General features: G+C 42.4%; 1 protein-coding gene across 1 annotated transcript; it reads left to right on the forward strand.

Moving 5' to 3' along the window:
• Nucleotides 1–1301: 1301 nt before the first annotated feature.
• On the forward strand, nucleotides 1302–15135 carry LOC308299585 (annexin A1-like; the record flags this gene model as incomplete). The annotated part of the gene is made up of 11 exons (XM_080743380.1): nucleotides 1302–1373; nucleotides 1858–1972; nucleotides 2169–2263; nucleotides 2979–3092; nucleotides 3457–3547; nucleotides 3701–3837; nucleotides 4577–4670; nucleotides 5254–5349; nucleotides 5724–5782; nucleotides 14691–14823; nucleotides 14987–15135. The coding sequence occupies 11 exons, from the start codon at nucleotides 1302–1304 to the stop codon at nucleotides 15133–15135; spliced, it is 1155 nt and encodes a 384-aa protein (XP_080599506.1).
• Nucleotides 15136–18967: the final 3832 nt, after the last annotated feature.

Raw genomic sequence — 18967 nt, forward strand, 5'->3', positions numbered from 1 at the left:
GTATGTATGTGGGTCCGTATGTAGCCTCAAGAATGTGGTAGTACCTTTTATGACCACACATGTTAAGGGAGGGGCGCTGTTTTCAACTGCAATACACACACACACACACACACACACACACACACACACACACACACACACACACACACACACACACACAGCTCCACTTCGAACAGAGGTTCGATTTTTTTTTATTTTTTCCAATTCACATTTATTTTCTTTTTTCAGATTCAAGGGTTAGATATTTGGAGATAGCTGGATAAAGAAGGTCACAATGTTTTAAAAGTATAAGAAATTGAGAGTTGATTTAGTGTCGAAGTGTCCTTGAGCAAAACATTGAACCCCTAATGGCTCCTGATGAGCAGATTAATTCCTTGCATGGTTTCCTCTGCCATCGGTGTGTGAATGGGTGAATGTACAATGTAAAGCCTCTTGTCTTGGATAAAGTTGCGATGTAAAAGCCATTGTTTGATTTGTGTATGAAGCAAGTGGAAATTAAACTTGTCACACAACCCGTTGCATGTAGAAAAGGCCCAAGGTATACACTATACGATATCAGTGTTTAGTAAACTACATCGTCAAACGGGTCTACAGTTACAAGTTGCTCAACCTGTATGAATGAATGCTGGCATTGAGAGAATGCAAGCTAGGGGGTTGGCCAGCCTTGGAATACTTTTGAAAACAACCGTACAAAGGGAGTCACTGCAAGGTGTTGCAGAATTCACAAGATTGCTCTTTAACAGAACGGGTGAGTTTTGTTTTTGTTTGAGTGCATATAGTTTTGCCATTACATTTTTGTGGGATATTAAGTGTTTCAGTAGGTGTGAATAATCTGTTGGATTGTTCTTGTTGAACAGAGTGTGTGACGTGTAATCTCTCTAAATCAGTGGTTCCCAAACGTTTTAGTTTGTGACCCAAAAGCGAAATTAGACATTTGCCAGGACCCAAACTAGTGAAGATAGCAGATCAGACACGACATGTCACAGACACGTGAGCTTGTAGATCGGCTATTTTCTCTACTTCTTAAACATTTGTTTTCTAATTTCTTAGGTTTTTCTTATATTTATTCATGACATTTCTTTATCATTTTATCTTTTATCATGACAAATTTTCCTTTTTTGTTAATGTTTTTTGAAAATGTTTTGAATAATTAAAAACCAAATAGGAGACAGAAAAATTAAGGGACCCATAAAAATATCTGTGACCCACAAATCGATCCTGACCCGCTGTTTGGGAACCAGTGCTCTAAATCACATCAGGGTCCTTATTCAGCTGTGTTTTCAATTCATAGCAAAGCAAAGATGACTTTCTTCAAGAAGTTCTTCAAAAACATTATCCATGACAGGGACCCTGATAAGGACTCTGTGGACTCAGTGAGTACCGGTTCATCACAGTTAATGTGTTTAAGTTAAAGTCCAGTTTTGGTGTTTATAATTATGGTCTTTTCTCTGTTGTCTTATTGAGCTAAAATTGAACATGGTCACTCTGTGTTGTGAGAGTTTCAAGCTATGAATGAACGTATGAAACCCCTTTCTATGATTTCTGAGATGTGATCAATATCAATTAGAGATTGTAGCCTGTGTCTGGCAGCAGAATATTCAGCAGTGTATTCAGGCCTGGAGTTTCACCATTTTAGCCTGGCCTTTGGTGTTGTCAAATCAGCTGGGTCACTGGAGCAGCCTGGGCGAGGCATCAAGGCGCCTCAGTGCATATCATTTATAAGGCCAAACTCTGGGGACACGGTGGCCATGTGAATACTGCCCTGGTCAATTACCAGTGGGGATCTGAGTGGGTTAGTGTATCTTTACTGTCAGTTCATTCTCAATACTTTTTCTGATTGAATGTATATATTCACAGGGCAAGGGTAAGCCATCGAAGCCGAAGCCTAAGTTCTATGGAACTGTTCCTCCGTATCCTAACTTCTCCGCCAGCAGTGATGCCTCAGAACTGCAGAAAGCCATGGAAACCAAAGGTATAAAGAACTAATTAGTGAGGCACTGTACATTATAGGCCTATACTTCTACATTAATTACAAAATGACTTAATTTCTTCAAGATTGGATTGGATCTCTTAATCCACCTTGAGAAACTTGAGAAAGAATACACATTTTTCTTTTAGTGTGTAGTAGCCGTACTAGCCTACAACATAACATATATTCGCATTCACAGGAGTAGATGAGGATGTGATCATTTCCATTCTGGTGAAGAGAAGCAATGAACAAAGACAGAGGATCAAAGGAGTCTATGAGCAATCCACTGGGAAGGTGAGTCATGGTCCTCAAAACCTGTCCCCACATAGTCCACAACATCTTGGGGGGTTGAATTATAGCTTTTAGGGTATTAAAATTCAGGCTACTTTTTATAAACATACTACTAGGTTTTTCAATTGATCATAAAGAGAAAATTTGTTTCGGCTGATTTGGTTTTGGACAGAAAAGAAGATGGCTCTTTAGTTTTTTTGAGGAGACTTATTCTTTCGTGTATCATCGTCCTTGATTGGTTGACAACATTTTATTTCACAAGATTTCTTGTTACTTGGGAGGCCATGGGGAGACGGCAATGAGTGAGTGACTGCCTGCCTACGTTCTTAAACAAAAACTAATCTGTTATTTTCAGCAAGTGACATGTCATGAGAACTTTAGTGCACATTAAAAGAATTCAATCAATTGAACATGATCTCATGTAAACATGCCGGATTTAGAAAGAAGCCAATTTCCGTCTGTAGTCCCACTGCTCCCACATATAAAACATCACAACAACATGACAAACTGAAAAACAAATGACACATGCCTACAAATAAATAAAATACCATACCTAATTTAAGCCTTTAACAAGCAAGCTAATACCTGCTATAAGTCTAATACCAAACCAATAGATATGTCAAAATCGGATTTAGATATTCTAAGATTTAAAATGATCTACAACGTAATAGTGCTTTGAATACTTTATTAGTCAGAAATGCACTTGTTTCTGTTTCAGGCTCTGGCTGATGACCTGAAGTCATCCCTAAGGTCAGACTTCGAGGATGTTGTTCTGGCTCTGCTCATGGCACCTGATCATTTTGATGCCCACTGTCTCAGAAAAGCCACCAAGGTGTGTAGTTTAATTAATATCGACAGAAATCGTTTTCAAGTTCAATATTCACAATTTTTAATATTTATTTTTTGGCTTTTATGCCCAATATTCACTCTTTACGATAGCCATGGTTACAGAGTCTTGTAATTTTAAGAACCAAGCAGTTAAATAGTTTTGTAAATGGTTTCTTATGAGGAACACCTGAATGAGGAATATGGGTTACAGAAATCAACAATGTTTTTTGAACCAGTGTTTAGAATGGATTTGAATATATGTTTGATTTTACCATTTTAATTCTTCGTTACAATTCTTTTTGAAGAATACAAATGATACATTAATTAATAATCTCTTTTTTAAACACTACCAATTGTCTATCCAACAGGGACTGGGCACACATGAAGATGTCTTGGTGGAAATTCTTGCATCACGGTCAAACTATGAAATCAATGAGATCAAGAGTGTTTTTAGCGAAGGTACAGTAATTTTATATTTGATGCTCCCAAGTCCCACTTTACCATACAACAAAAACAACCTTCGTTGTGTTATCGTTCCTACAGTATATTGCACAGTAAAATGTTTATATTTCGGAGTGAATTCCAAACTATGAAGTGTTCTCTCTCCATCAGAGTACCAGGAAGAGCTGGAGGACGTCATTAAAGCGGACACCAGTGGAGACTTCACATTGGCCCTTCAGGCCCTGCTGCAAGCCAACAAAGATGAGGACAGTGAAGTGGACTTGGACCTCGCCAAAAGGGATGCAAAGGTACAGTACTGTACTGTAGTAACATGACCAACATGCAATGCAGTGGTTCTCAAACCTTTTAATTTCAAGGACCACCATAACTACGTCGACCTCAGGGTCTGTAACCACCTAAGGAACCCTGAGTGTCCCTAGGCCTAGACCAAAGGTCTTCAACAGGGGGTCCGGGACCCCTAGGGGGTCCTCAGAGTTACTACAGGGGGTCCTCCAAATCTTTGTGTGATAGAAACTTTTTTTATATTAACCACTTGAACCCTAGCGCCCATATTCTGAGAACTTTGGCCAAAAATAGCAGATCTACAAGCTCACAATGCTATTTTTGGCAAAGAGGTTTGGTGTAGAGGGGAAAAAGAGCAGATTAAGTACAGAGTGAAAGGTCAAGTTTATTACTTATTGACGGTTCAAGTGGTTACATATCTGAAAACACAAATTGACATGAATCCAAAATACACTGATGATTGTGCTGTCAAACAATGAAACTATATGGAATCTATGAAAATGTTGTGGGGGTCCCTGCTTCATCTCTCAACTAAGGGGTTCTTGGCCTGAAAACGTTGAAGACCCCTGCCCTAGACTTTTGAGAACCTGTGTGTATGTGGTCGCTTCAGGACAGAACATTGTAAAAAAGGCTGTTGGCAATTTGTGTTTGATGCTGCGTGACTGCGTGGACCTTAACTGCATTTCCCTTTGTGTATCAATAAAGGTATTGTCTTAACTGAATTTATAATAAATTCTATGACAGGCTCTGTTCGAGGCTGGTGAGAACACCAAAGGAACCGATGTCCAAGCTTTCATTGACATCCTGACGAGTCGAAGTGCTGCTCAGCTCTCTAAAAGTAAGGTTCCTTTATCCACTTTAACCCATTTTGGATCACTGCCATTTTCCTTAGCTTTCCGTAGCTACGACCAAACTGTTGGTACAAAGCCTGCAAGGTCTGTCCAAAATGTTCAAGTGCAAACCGATAGCTGGTCACATCTTATTATCTTATTACAGGCATATAGTTATGAATAAATACTATGTAATGTTAAAGTAAGTAAATCAATATGCCCATCTGTTATTTGTTGGGCTTGAGTTTATGATTTCAGCATTTCTTTCTCCCATGCACTCCTTTGTTTATTTCTCTAATAATAAACATGCATTTGCATAAAGCAAGCATTTGTCTACTACTCCCATGTTGATACGTGTATTCAAGTCTTGAAAAAGATCTGTTTACGGTAGCTTTAGAATGTATAAACAATATGCAATTAATGTGAGATTAATCATGATTAACTATGCGATTCATCAGAGGAAATATTTTAATCGATTGACAGCCCTAGAATAAATATAAACGTTCTGTATTTAGGTAGTTTCATCATGACCACCTGTAAAATTAAATAAAAAACTTAAAGTAAATTAATGTGCACCATTTGACCTCGTAGCGTTCCAGAAATACGCTGGCCTCAGTGATGTCACCTTACCCAAAGCCTTGGACATGGAGCTGAAAGGAGACATTGAAGACTGTCTTGTTGACATTGGTGAGAAGGATTCTTCCTAAAATGATTCCAATCAGAATCTTATTGAGTAAACAGGATTTTCATTATGGCCAGTGGGGACATTTCTTATCCCTGCTTCTGGGCAGACTGAATTAAAGACTCTATTGAAGAGAAGAAATTTAGTTTTGGGAATTGTACACTGTATGTTTGATATCAAAATGTAGTTAAGCGTCACCCCTCTGTATTATTTATGTATTCATCTTTAATATATATATATATATATATATATATATATTATTTGAACTTAGGGTCATATGTGGAAATGACTATAGCGTTATTTATGTCACTGTGCTATGCGCTCTTACTCAGTGATCCATCGGGCTGCCCTCCTAAACTGTGTTTCTTTTGATGTACAGTGAAGTGTGCCTGGAGTAAGCCTGCGTTTTTTGCTGAGAAGCTCCATCTGGCTATGAAGGTATGATGTCTGCCTGTCTTTTGTGTGAATCGGGTTTAATGGAGTGTCATGTTTAGCCTCACAAACTGTTTGCAATTTCACTCCCTTCCCTACTCACTACAGTGCACAATATAGTGATTAAGATTCCTACTATTTGTCACATACATTGCTGTATGTGAGAATGGTTCTCTGTGTTTGACCCATCTCACTGTGCCACAGCTGAAATACAAGCTCACGTCGTGTCGCAGATGCAACCGTTGTGAGCTTGTAGATCACACTCTGCTGCGATGCCGGAACTGCCGCGCACCTTCTGAGCAATGCACGATGGGATGTTGGAAACTTGTAGATAGGCGGTTGAAGATGTAAGCCATTTACCATGAGAGGGAGTGGGTTGTTGGCTGATTTACCACTGTTTCAGGCAGGGACGTGCTGGCCATTGGGAAAAGCGGGACAACTCCCGAACGGCCGGTTCATTATCGGTCGGTCCAGGCCGGGCCATTAGGAAAAAATGAAACTGTTTGCACAAAAGTAAAAAATTTACTGTTTGCACAAAAAGTAGTGAAAACAGCAGATCTACAGTGCGAGGCGTTGTGTGCTTGTAGATCGGCTGTTTTGACTAGTTTAAATCATTTTTTTTTTTTGGACATACATGTGCATATCATATGGAAACTAGACAATATTGTTCCTTCGAAACAATTGTGGGCTCGCTTCAAGCCAGAAAACAATGTCTATAAAAGTACAAAATGTCAAGATCGCAGGCAGTGCTCTCTTTGACGTTACTGAAATTAGCTGCATGCATGATTTGAGGCATTTTGTTCCAAAAATGTGTTATGCAAAAGTTGACCCGCTGGTGGCGCTATAACAGGCCAATGTGAGAAGGGAGGCATCTGTTCCTTGACCTAGTGGGAATGTGCTTGCAAGATTTCACGCATATCGCAGGCTGTATTCATGAATTAATTAAAAAATAAAGTGTGCATGCGTGTGCGTGTGTGCGTGCGTGAATGAATGAATAAATAATAAAGTGTGCGTGCGTGCGTGCGTGCGTGCGTGCGTGCGTGCGTGCACGTGCGTTCGTTCGCTCGCTCGCACGCACGCACGCACGCACGCACGCACGCACGCACACACACACGTGTGTGCACGTGCACTTTATTTATTTATTCATTCATTCATTGAATGAATGCGTTCGTGGAACGAATGCTCACTACGGTCATCTGTATTTTTTAAGCCCTGGGAAACCCACCTTAACGCCCTCATTAGCATAATGTATGCAAGCATAATGTATGCGCAACACGCCCACACGCATTTCCAAACCATGCACCAGCCCCAATTTTCATACGTCGACTAAGCTCCTCCCCTTCATTTACATACGGTCGTCTGCATTTTTTACGCGCTGGGAAACCCACCTTAACGCCCTCATTAGCATAATGTATGCGAGCATAATGTCTGCAAACCACGCCCACACGCATTTCCAAACCATGCCCCGCCCCCAATTTGCATACGTCGCCTAAGCTCCTCCCCTTCATTTACATACGGTCGTCTGCATATTTTACGCGCTGGGAAACGCCACTTAACAGCCTCATTAGCATAATTTATGCGAACCACACCCACACACATTTCCAAACCATGCACCGCCCCCAATTTTCATACGTCGACTAAGCTCCTCCCCTTCATTTACATACGGTCGTCTGCATTTTTTACGCGCTGGGAAACCCACCTTAACGCCCTCATTAGCATAATGTCTGCGAGCATAATGTATGCGAACCATACCCAAACGCATTTCCAAACCATGCCCCGCCCCTAATTTGCATACGTCGACTAAGCTCCTCCCCTTCATTTACATACGGTCATCTACATTTTTTACGCGCTGGGAAACCTACCTTAACACCCTCATTAGCATAATGTATGCGAACCACACCCAAACGCATTTCCAAACCATGCCCCGCCCCAATTTTCATACGTCGACTAAGCTCCTCCCCTTCATTTACATACGGTCGTCTGCATTTTTTACGCGCTGGGAAACCCACCTTAACGCCCTCATTAGCATAATGTATGCGAGCATAATGTCTGCAAACCACGCCCACACGCATTTCCAAACCATGCCCCGCCCCCAATTTGCATACGTCGCCTAAGCTCCTCCCCTTCATTTACATACGGTCGTCTGCATATTTTACGCGCTGGGAAACGCCACTTAACAGCCTCATTAGCATAATTTATGCGAACCACACCCACACACATTTCCAAACCATGCACCGCCCCCAATTTTCATACGTCGACTAAGCTCCTCCCCTTCATTTACATACGGTCGTCTGCATTTTTTACGCGCTGGGAAACCCACCTTAACGCCCTCATTAGCATAATGTCTGCGAGCATAATGTATGCGAACCATACCCAAACGCATTTCCAAACCATGCCCCGCCCCCAATTTGCATACGTCGACTAAGCTCCTCCCCTTCATTTACATACGGTCATCTACATTTTTTACGCGCTGGGAAACCTACCTTAACACCCTCATTAGCATAATGTATGCGAACCACACCCAAACGCATTTCCAAACCATGCCCCGCCCCAATTTTCATACGTCGACTAAGCTCCTCCCCTTCATTTACATACGGACGTCTGCATTTTTTACGCGCTGGGAAACCCACCTTAACGCCCTCATTAGCATAATGTATGCGAGCATAATGTATGCGAACCATACCCAAATGCATTTCCAAACCATGCCCCGCCCCCAATTTGCATACGTCGACTAAGCTCCTCCCCTTCATTTACATACGGTCATCTACATTTTTTACGCGCTGGGAAACCTACCTTAACACCCTCATTAGCATAATGTATGCGAACCACACCCAAACGCATTTCCAAACCATGCCCGCCCCAATTTTCATACGTCGACTAAGCTCCTCCCCTTCATTTACATACGGTCGTCTGCATTTTTTACGCGCTGGGAAACCCACCTTAACGCCCTCATTAGCATAATGTATGCGAGCATAATGTCTGCAAACCACGCCCACACGCATTTCCAAACCATGCCCCGCCCCCAATTTGCATACGTCGCCTAAGCTCCTCCCCTTCATTTACATACGGTCGTCTGCATATTTTACGCGCTGGGAAACGCCACTTAACAGCCTCATTAGCATAATTTATGCGAACCACACCCACACACATTTCCAAACCATGCACCGCCCCCAATTTTCATACGTCGACTAAGCTCCTCCCCTTCATTTACATACGGTCGTCTGCATTTTTTACGCGCTGGGAAACCCACCTTAACGCCCTCATTAGCATAATGTCTGCGAGCATAATGTATGCGAACCATACCCAAACGCATTTCCAAACCATGCCCCGCCCCCAATTTGCATACGTCGACTAAGCTCCTCCCCTTCATTTACATACGGTCGTCTGCATTTTTTACGCGCTGGGAAACCCACCTTAACGCCCTCATTAGCATAATGTATGCGAGCATAATGTATGCGAACCATACCCAAATGCATTTCCAAACCATGCCCCGCCCCCAATTTGCATACGTCGACTAAGCTCCTCCCCTTCATTTACATACGGTCATCTACATTTTTTACGCGCTGGGAAACCTACCTTAACACCCTCATTAGCATAATGTATGCGAACCACACCCAAACGCATTTCCAAACCATGCCCGCCCCAATTTTCATACGTCGACTAAGCTCCTCCCCTTCATTTACATACGGTCGTCTGCATTTTTTACGCGCTGGGAAACCCACCTTAACGCCCTCATTAGCATAATGTATGCGAGCATAATGTCTGCAAACCACGCCCACACGCATTTCCAAACCATGCCCCGCCCCCAATTTGCATACGTCGCCTAAGCTCCTCCCCTTCATTTACATACGGTCGTCTGCATATTTTACGCGCTGGGAAACGCCACTTAACAGCCTCATTAGCATAATTTATGCGAACCACACCCACACACATTTCCAAACCATGCACCGCCCCCAATTTTCATACGTCGACTAAGCTCCTCCCCTTCATTTACATACGGTCGTCTGCATTTTTTACGCGCTGGGAAACCCACCTTAACGCCCTCATTAGCATAATGTCTGCGAGCATAATGTATGCGAACCATACCCAAACGCATTTCCAAACCATGCCCCGCCCCCAATTTGCATACGTCGACTAAGCTCCTCCCCTTCATTTACATACGGTCGTCTGCATTTTTTACGCGCTGGGAAACCCACCTTAACGCCCTCATTAGCATAATGTATGCGAGCATAATGTATGCGAACCATACCCAAATGCATTTCCAAACCATGCCCCGCCCCTTTTGCATAAGTCGGCTTAATTTACATAATTAATGCGTGCGACGCCCACAAAACTCATTACGTTAGGCCCACTCGTTAAGTCAGAGTCCTCCCTCTTGTTGAAACCACGCCCACTCGTTAATAGCAGATCTACAAGCTCACAACGCGTCTTGATGTGGCGCGTTGTGAGCTTGTAGTTGAAACCACGCCCACTCGTTAAGTTCGACTCCACCCCTTGTATTTGCGTGTAATTACCCCGTCAGCGCGGTGACGAGAACGCTTGTCATGCGGCCTCATTTACAGGAAGGAAGGAAGGAAGGAAGGAAGGAAGAAAGAAAGAATTTGCCTAAATGTGTGGGGTTCTTAACGAGGAGGCAGTAATTACGCACGCACGCACGCACGCATGCATGCATGCACACACACACACACACACACACACACACACACACACTTTCTTTGTTTATTTATTTATTTATTCATGTGTTCGTTCATTCATTATATATTTATTTATTTATTTATTTATTTATTTATTTAAATACTCTGTTGCTAGTATCCACAACTTTCCAACATCCCATAATGCATTGCGCAGAAGTTGGATGGAGCTTCCGTGAGCTTGTATGTGGTATTTAATACCAGTAACACGAGAAGCCAGAAAGCGAGTTTGGAGACGGTAGCACGCTGCAAAACGGAGTTATGGCTCTTTAAAGCCCAGCCGATCGATAGGCAGACGCCTGGGGGGGGGCGGAGTCCAGGGGCGGAAATAAATAAATAATTAATTACATAAATAATCAGTCTCGGAAACAGTCAGGAAATAAATAAATAAATAAATAATCAGTCTCGGAAACATAGTCGGGAAATAAATAAATAAATAATCAGTCTCGGAAACATAGTCGGGAAATAAATAATTAAACCAGTAAGACTCCCTAATATATACTGACTGCGTAGCGATTTGTGTGATTTTAGGGCAAAATCTGTAGGAGTAGTGTCCAAAAATGGGTTTAAAAAAATCGGCCTGAAGGTGGCGCTACATGGGACAGATCCATGTTGATGACATGAGCGTAGAGCAAGTGTGTACCGATTTGTGTGATTTTAGGGCAAGATTTGTAGGAGCAGTGTCCAGAATGAGTTTTGGCCTCATGGTGGCGCTAGAAGAGGAGGGCCATGTGAGAATCGTAGTTTGGCAGGCAAGGACTGTGTGTGCCAAATTTGGCACGGATCGGGGCAGCGGTTGCAGAGATATGAGCAGGGCAAAAGTGTGACGGACAGACAGACAGCCGGTCGAGGTTTCGATAGTAACTGCGACCCGACGGTCGCAATTTATCAGTCAGTGGCGGCGCAGTTGGGCCTGGTGTGGAGACAGGGAAATAATTCATTCAATAAATAAAGCTCCTTTTAGTTGAGCTTGTACCAGTGAACTGTACTGTCATGAAACTTGTCGTAAAGTCTTCAATCAATCACTCAATAAAGGGATCAATACAAACCCACATTTACCCAAAACAGCTGATCCACAAGCCCACATGCAGCCTTGTAGATCGGCTGTTTTTATTGTTTTATTTTTTAAATTGTTTCCCCCTGACTTAGTCTTTTCTAGGATCACCTTTTAGTTGACCTTGTACCAGTGAACTGTACTGTCAATGACACTGTACCTATGACAGTCCTATATCAATAATTCGTTCATTCATGAATGACTTCCCTGTGGAAATAAGCCAAAAACATTACTGGGATCTCCTTTTAGTTCATGTTTATTACGTATCTATCTATCTTCCTATCAATTGGTCACATGCATTCACATTGCACTGAACGCACGCAAGCACGCACGCACGCACGCCCGCTCAGCAGCTGGCTTTTTTTCTTTTTTCTTTTTTTCACAGAGCTCCAGACTCAGACACCGAGGTCTCGGAGGGCACCCAAGCCGGACTGCGTGCTCTGGCAGCGGCCGCGAAGCGGCCGCGGCCGCCCCAACCCACTGGAGCTAGGTAGAGTCTGGTGAAATAAAACCAATCAGTAGGTCCCCATCAACAGATGTCGCTGTAGCCAAGGAATTCACACCCAGCCTGCTCACCTGACCAGGAAGTCCAACCAGTCTGTGTTGGAGAAACAACTAACTGCTGCTGCTGCCTCAAGGTAGGAATCACAGTATGTGTGTTCACTAACACTAATCATTGCTATAGAGTGCTTGTTCAGTAACAGTGTTAAACGGCTCTATATTGTGACAGGAATCCTTCCCACCGAGTGTTTGTTCACTAACAGTGTTACAGTGTGATATGAAAGAATCCACATGAGGGCAGTGTTTCCATTCTCAACTCACTGAGTTGAACAGAGGGCGGAACCCAATGCAATAACAAGTCCTATTATTTAGAAAGGAGTCACGTCAATGTCAGCATTTTTTTCTCTCTCTCTCTTTTTGGCAACATTTTTTAAATCATTTTTTTTAAATCATTTCACAATGTAAAAACAAAAATCATTTTGAGAAAAATGTAATGACCTATACACAGTATCTATAGGCTGTGTCTGTGTATATTCTGAGTGTAGATGTTGTTGTACTTTAACCACTTAAGCCCTGTGTCAGGGGTTCCCAAACTTTATAGACCATTCCCAAAAGAGAAATCAGATGTTTGCTCCAGTACCCAAACGAGTGAAAATAGCAGATCTACAAGCTCACAACACATCGCTTCTCGCTGCGTTACAAGCTTGCAGATCTGCTATGTTCACTACTTCTTTCTTAAACATTTGTTTTCTAATTTAGGGAATTTCTTCGATATTCTTTCTTTTATTCATGAAATGAAAAATGATTTTTTCTTCTTTTTTTTGTAATTAAAATGTTTTTTCTTCTTAAAGGAGTAGTTCACCCCCAAAATGACTTTTTTTCTATTGATTGCTCATGCCATGGAGAGTAGAGTTCAATAATATTTTTGTTTTTTGCCACATTCCTAAGACAAAGATTTGATTCGAGTACATTTGCCCCCATTGATTCCGGATGGGGACCCGTTTCAAAACGGGTCCCCATCCGGAACGAATGGGGGTACATTTATTGTTATCACATTTTTGTCTTAGGAATGCGACAAAAAACTAAAAATATTATTGAACTCTAGTCTCCATGGCATGAGTAATCAATAGAAAAAAAGTCATTTTGGGGGTGAACTACTCCTTTAATACAAAATGTGGTAATGGTACAGTGCAGCACAACAACAAATACAAATATATACAGTCAGTCCAAGATAATGCAGAAATAAAAATACAAAATAAATAAAAGTAGGAACCTCTTCAAATAAGGGTCATATATGTTGTTGATTTTTTAAGAAAATCTTTTACAATGATAATAATTACAACATTTAGGAAACACAAAATAAAGGGATATTCAACTTGCGACCCACAAAAAGTGGTCCCGACTCCCGACCCACTGTTTGGGAAACAGTGCAATAGACAATCATATGACAAACACAACGCCTTTTACAATTTAGCACTTTTGTTGGGTATAAATTAAATTTGTGTTTTGTTAGTCCACATAATTCTTGTCTACTCACAAGCTGGCCATCTTGCTTTTACGTCATATTCTGGGGTTGAGAAAGCAATTTTAATTCTGAAGTGTCTAATGGGAATTGGGTGATTCTGATTCCAATACCTCCAGGAAAAAAAAACAATTCTGATTTCAGTGCCTTTGACTGAAATGTCCTATAACTTTGTCTCTTAACAGACTGGCCATTTATTATCTGAACGTAACGTCCAAGGCTTACCAGCAGGCCAACCTAGATCTGAAGAAGAAGATGCAATTGGTGAGTGGAACACAACAGGCAGAGAACGTTATTCATACAAACCCATATTATTTGAAATATACATTTATAATAGTTTTGAAAGTCCTATAAAAACCTAGAGGCACCGGTAAGTGGTGAAATGTCATGCAATTCAAGTAATAACGGGTTCTCAGAACTGATCTACTCTGTACCAATGATTACTGGGCTGGCCCAATTCAGATACTGTCTGTATTCAATGTTTTTCCACGAATACTCCAATTTCCAGTTGTAGACTACCGGTAATTGAAAGAAACGTAATGTTTGATCACAGCCCCCTCTGCTCAGCCAGAGGACTTCAGTGTGGCAGGGTAGGCTATGTCAACTATTACTTACCCAATCAACTTGGCCCTGGTTGCTGTGCTGACAACGTGTCACTTTATGACTCGTCGATCAGCATGTTCTTGTTTCGGTACCCAGCATGGTGCAGTACTCCCTTCTCTCTCCCCCTCCCGCTCTCTCCCCCTGCTTCCCTGTCTTCCCACAGACTCCCTCTCCCCTCTCTGTCTCTGGCTCTCTCTGAAGTTTGGGTATTTTTGGTATTTTTTCCCCTCACAAATGTGAACTAGGTAGGTGACTCAGAATTATCAGGTAAAAGTCATAATTGCAAAGAGAAATCACACCCAGTGTGAAGTGAGCGGTGCCTTTTACGAGTTCATTTCATTAAGTGTCCCGCAGAGCTTGGTCAATGAGCCAAGTGTAGCACATGCGTACATGCAAACAGACAAAGCCAGATGTAGGAGCGGTTGGCACCGCTCTTTAAATAGTCGACTCCTCACCCCTTTTCATTTCTATCGCTCCTTGTCTCTGTGTCTTCTTACTGTCCTTATCCATGCACCCTAACCTCTCTTTTTCTTGTGTCTTCAGGCTCGGGATGAGGAGAAGAACAGGAGGAACAACATGGACACCACCAACCAGGTCATGTTGGACCTAGAGGACCTGCTCCCCAAAGGCCCAGGTTGCATTAAGGTTCCGGAGCCTGAGCCGGAGCCTGAGCCTGGTAAGTTGTGATCTCCTGCTAGACTAGAGCAGTGGTTCTCAACCTTTTCAGGCCGCGACCCCTAAAATAATCACATTTTAACTGTTTATTTGTGTGTCGCAGCGACGCATTGTGAGCTTGTAGATCAGATATTTTCGGTATAATTAAATCCCTCTCTGCCCAGAACCCGAGCCAGAGCCGGAGAAGAAGAAGAAGAAGAAGAAAAAGGTTGTGCTAGAGGAAGACGTGGAGCTGCAAGCGGCCAATCCCAACGCTGGAAGGCCAGTGGTGGACCGGTCCCCGAGGGCCAGAGGAGGCCCTCCTCCCGTATAACGGAGAGAGAAAGTGATGACGTGCATTCATACAGGTTTTTTCACTCCTGGAATAACTCCTTATCATGTTCTATTCATGAAAACTAATGCATACAATTCATAATGTTGATAATAATAATAACTATTCTACACTGCGATGCAAACCATTCTGTATAGTGTGGAATTATTTGGGACTTAAGATTTTCAACAACAAAACAACAAAAAAGTAAATATATCACTTTTACCATACCGTTTTTTTCCTTTCTTTTTTAATTGAAGTTGGTAGTAACTACTATAAAATAATGTAAGAGGTTATTGCCTATTTAAACTGAAATCAAATCTGTAATTAGAATGTTGGACCTTATGTGTCACTAGCCAATGTGTGTCAGTATGTAACAGCTTTGTGTGATTTAATTTTGTTTGTTTTATATGTTTGTTTTATCTTGTGTTTTATGCTAATTTGAACTTGCTCTGTGATCTATTTGTGATTGATTGATTGATTGATTGGATACTTTATTAGCAGTTCGCATAGGAAAAGCACAGGACAGTTCATGTATCCACGAGTTTCCAACGCCCCATAGTGCATTGCGCAGACGTCTGTACCGAGCTTCCGGCGCCGATTTACAAGCTCACAACGGGTTGCATCTGCGACGCGACGTGAGCTTGTATGTCTGCTGTTAAACCCGGAAGTTTGGTCCCGATAGTCTCCAGTAAACTCCCGCGGAAACTTGTGGATACAAGGTCTAATAGGATTTAAACCCAAGAAAGCACAATGGCTTGTTTACATTGGGGTACTTTTGTACTCAATTTATAGAGATGTGTGATGCTCATGTTTGTTACATGTGCATTTGAGCTTTGTTCTGTTATTTATTGTGTAGGTTATTTGATTGTTATGTACACTCGATGTTGCTTGAAATGAGGGTAACTTCCATGATTTTAGAGTTGAAATAAAGGTTTGAAATTAAATGAAATAATCTGTCAATTTAATCTGCAAAGTTTTACATAAACTGTCCCGCAGAGAAAAAAGCATTTCCTGAGAGGTTTTATATCAATCTGAGTATGGAGAAATAAAGCAATTCCTGACAAGTTTTGTATCAATTTGCCTATCAGCAATTACTGATGTGTTTTTAAAACATCCACCAGGGGGCAACATGTTGACTTTCTGTCATAATGGATGATTTATCAACATATTTTTTTGTCACTCAAAATGTGTCACAATTTTCTTTTCATTGTTATAGCATTTGTGGGGTCACCTGTCTCTCCTCTGCAGTGCTGAATGGCAATCCTGTTGATTGGAAGGGGCCAAGCACTCTGGAGAAGGAGGGGTGTTTGTTTAGCCTATGTTGATATCAGGTTTTGTCTTTTTTTATACAGATCTGTGAATGAATTGGCGCCTGGGAGAACATTGTTGAACTTTTAAACAGTACAGTAGGCTACTTCGTTATGTCATTGTGTAAGATAACTCATGGCCTTAGTTAGCTGTGTGTGAGTTTACAGAGTTACCGATTGCGATTACTAATTATGTGATGGTTTGCCTCACCTGGTTAAAAGACATGCTACGCCTACAGGTGCCAACTGCCATAAACCTCCACAAACAAGAAGAGGTAGGTTCAGTTTGGCTTGAGGCTCAGGTTATGACATCCAGGGTCCAGCTGCCAGGGCCTTCTACAAGGATTTTATCCTGTTCTAGCTTTTAAAGTTCCTGGTCATTACTTTAGTTGTCAAGTTTCCTTTATTTGGAGGTTAGTTTTGGGCAGGCCTGAGCCTGCACTGTCAATAAACCTGCACGTTTGGAGGTAAATAAAAGGCAAAAGTCTGCATGTGGACTTGTTGGAGCATCCAACTGTTTCCCAACGTCCCTCTATACCAACAGTTAATGTTGTATATAAACACAGGGTAGAGTTGCTTACTATGTCTAGTGTCTTTCTTTTAGCTGGGAACCCCCTGGAACCTCCTAAAGGACGCCAGGGTATCCCCAGACCCACTTTGAGAACCCAAACCTTTTGTGGGTAGGCCTACCAATTTTAATGGGTCATGACTCGAGTAAAATTCCGCTTGCAATGCTGCGCAAAGTGATATGGTGTGTGCCTGTTAGATCTGGTATTTTCACTAGTTTGGGTCCTGGTCCTGGACAAACGTCTAATCTCTATTTTGGGTGTCGACCTGAAAAGGTTTGGGAACCACTGACTTGGTGAACATATTACTTTTTTGTGCAAGCGTGAGAAATAAATGCCCAAGATCTTTAAAAACGGCAACCTGAAATTGTTTACAGCACTTGTGAGATGTCTGTCTCCGTCTCTGTTGAATTCCATGCATGATGGTTTGTTTGTCTGGTGTTTTAAACATGTGTTTGTAAAGGGAAAAAATGTTGATTGTCAGGTTCTGGCATGTAATTACACCAGTAAGACTCCCTAATCGGGAGATAAGCGACCGTAGGTCACATGTATACACAAAGAGTAGGGAGCAGTGTCCCCAAAAAATGTGGACGGATCCATGTTGATGACATGAGTGTAGACATACTGTGTACCGAGTTGAGTGATTTTAGGGCAAAAATTGGAGGAGCAGTGTCCAAAAATGTGTTTTGCAAGAATCGGCCTCATGGTGGCGCTAGAAGAGGGCCATGTGAGAAATGAGGGGTGGGGTCTCCGCGCCGCCGAGGCGGACGAATAGGTACCGGCCCCGGCTCTCCCGGTGGCTCCTAGGCCAAGTTAGGGCATTTTATGTGCGCTGCAGTGGCAGGGGGTCCTCCACTGGGGGCGCCACCACTTTTGCATCCGTTCTGGAGCACAAGGAGTCGGTGGTCCCCGGGAATTCCCCGTCAGCAGCCCCGTTGGGGTGGTCATTTGGTCATTTTTGCACATTTGGTCATTTTTTACATCTGGGGGTCCCCCAGGGACCTGGGGGTCCCTGGAGCTCCGGGGGTCCTTGGAGGTTGTAGTTTGGCAGGCAAGGAGTGTGTGTGCAAAATCTGGCATGGATCGGGGCAACGGTTGCGGAGATATGAGCAGGGCAAAAGTGTGACGTGTGACGTGTGACGGACTGACTGACGGACGCACGGACACCTGGTGGAGCTTTCTGTAGTAAGTGCGACCTACGGTCGCAATAATTGAGATGACCTCATCATTGCAGACCACAGAATGAGGTGTCCAAGAGGAATTTTTAAAGATCTTTTTTTTCTGCCTTTAATGATAGTACACTGGAGTTGGACAACAGAGAGAGAGGGAGATGGGGAGAGACACACAGCAGGTCAGCGGGATCAGGATTCAAACCCGCGACACGCTGTCGCATTGGAGCCTATGTGGTCTGCACTCGGACCACTAGCCCAGTGGGCGCCTGAGTGTCCATAGAAACAACTTTACCTTTATTTATTTTTTAATTTTTTTTATTCATTATTTTATTTTTTTCAGATTCAAGGGTTAGAGATTTGGAGATAGCTGGATAAAGAAGGTCACAATGTTTTAAAAGTATAAGGAATTGAGAGTTGATATAGTGTCGAAGTGTCCTTGAGCAAAACATTGAACCCCTAATGGCTCCTGATGAGCAGATTAATTCCTTGCATGGTTTCCTCTGCCATCGGTGTGTGAATGGGTGAATGTACAATGTAAAGCCTCTTGTCTTGGATAAAGTTGCGATGTAAAAGCCATTGTTTGATTTGTGTATGAAGCAAGTGGAAATTAAACTTGTCACACAACCCGTTGCATGTAGAAAAGGCCCAAGGTATACACTATACGATATCAGTGTTTAGTAAACTACATCGTCAAACAGGTCTACAGTTACAAGTTGCTCAACCTGTATGAATGAATGCTGGCATTGAGAGAATGCAAGCTAGGGGGTTGGCCAGCCTTGGAATACTT

The sequence above is a fragment of the Nannobrachium achirus genome (assembly GCF_963921795.1).
Source record: "Nannobrachium achirus genome assembly, chromosome: 15".
NCBI classification, from domain to species: Eukaryota; Metazoa; Chordata; class Actinopteri; order Myctophiformes; family Myctophidae; genus Nannobrachium; species Nannobrachium achirus.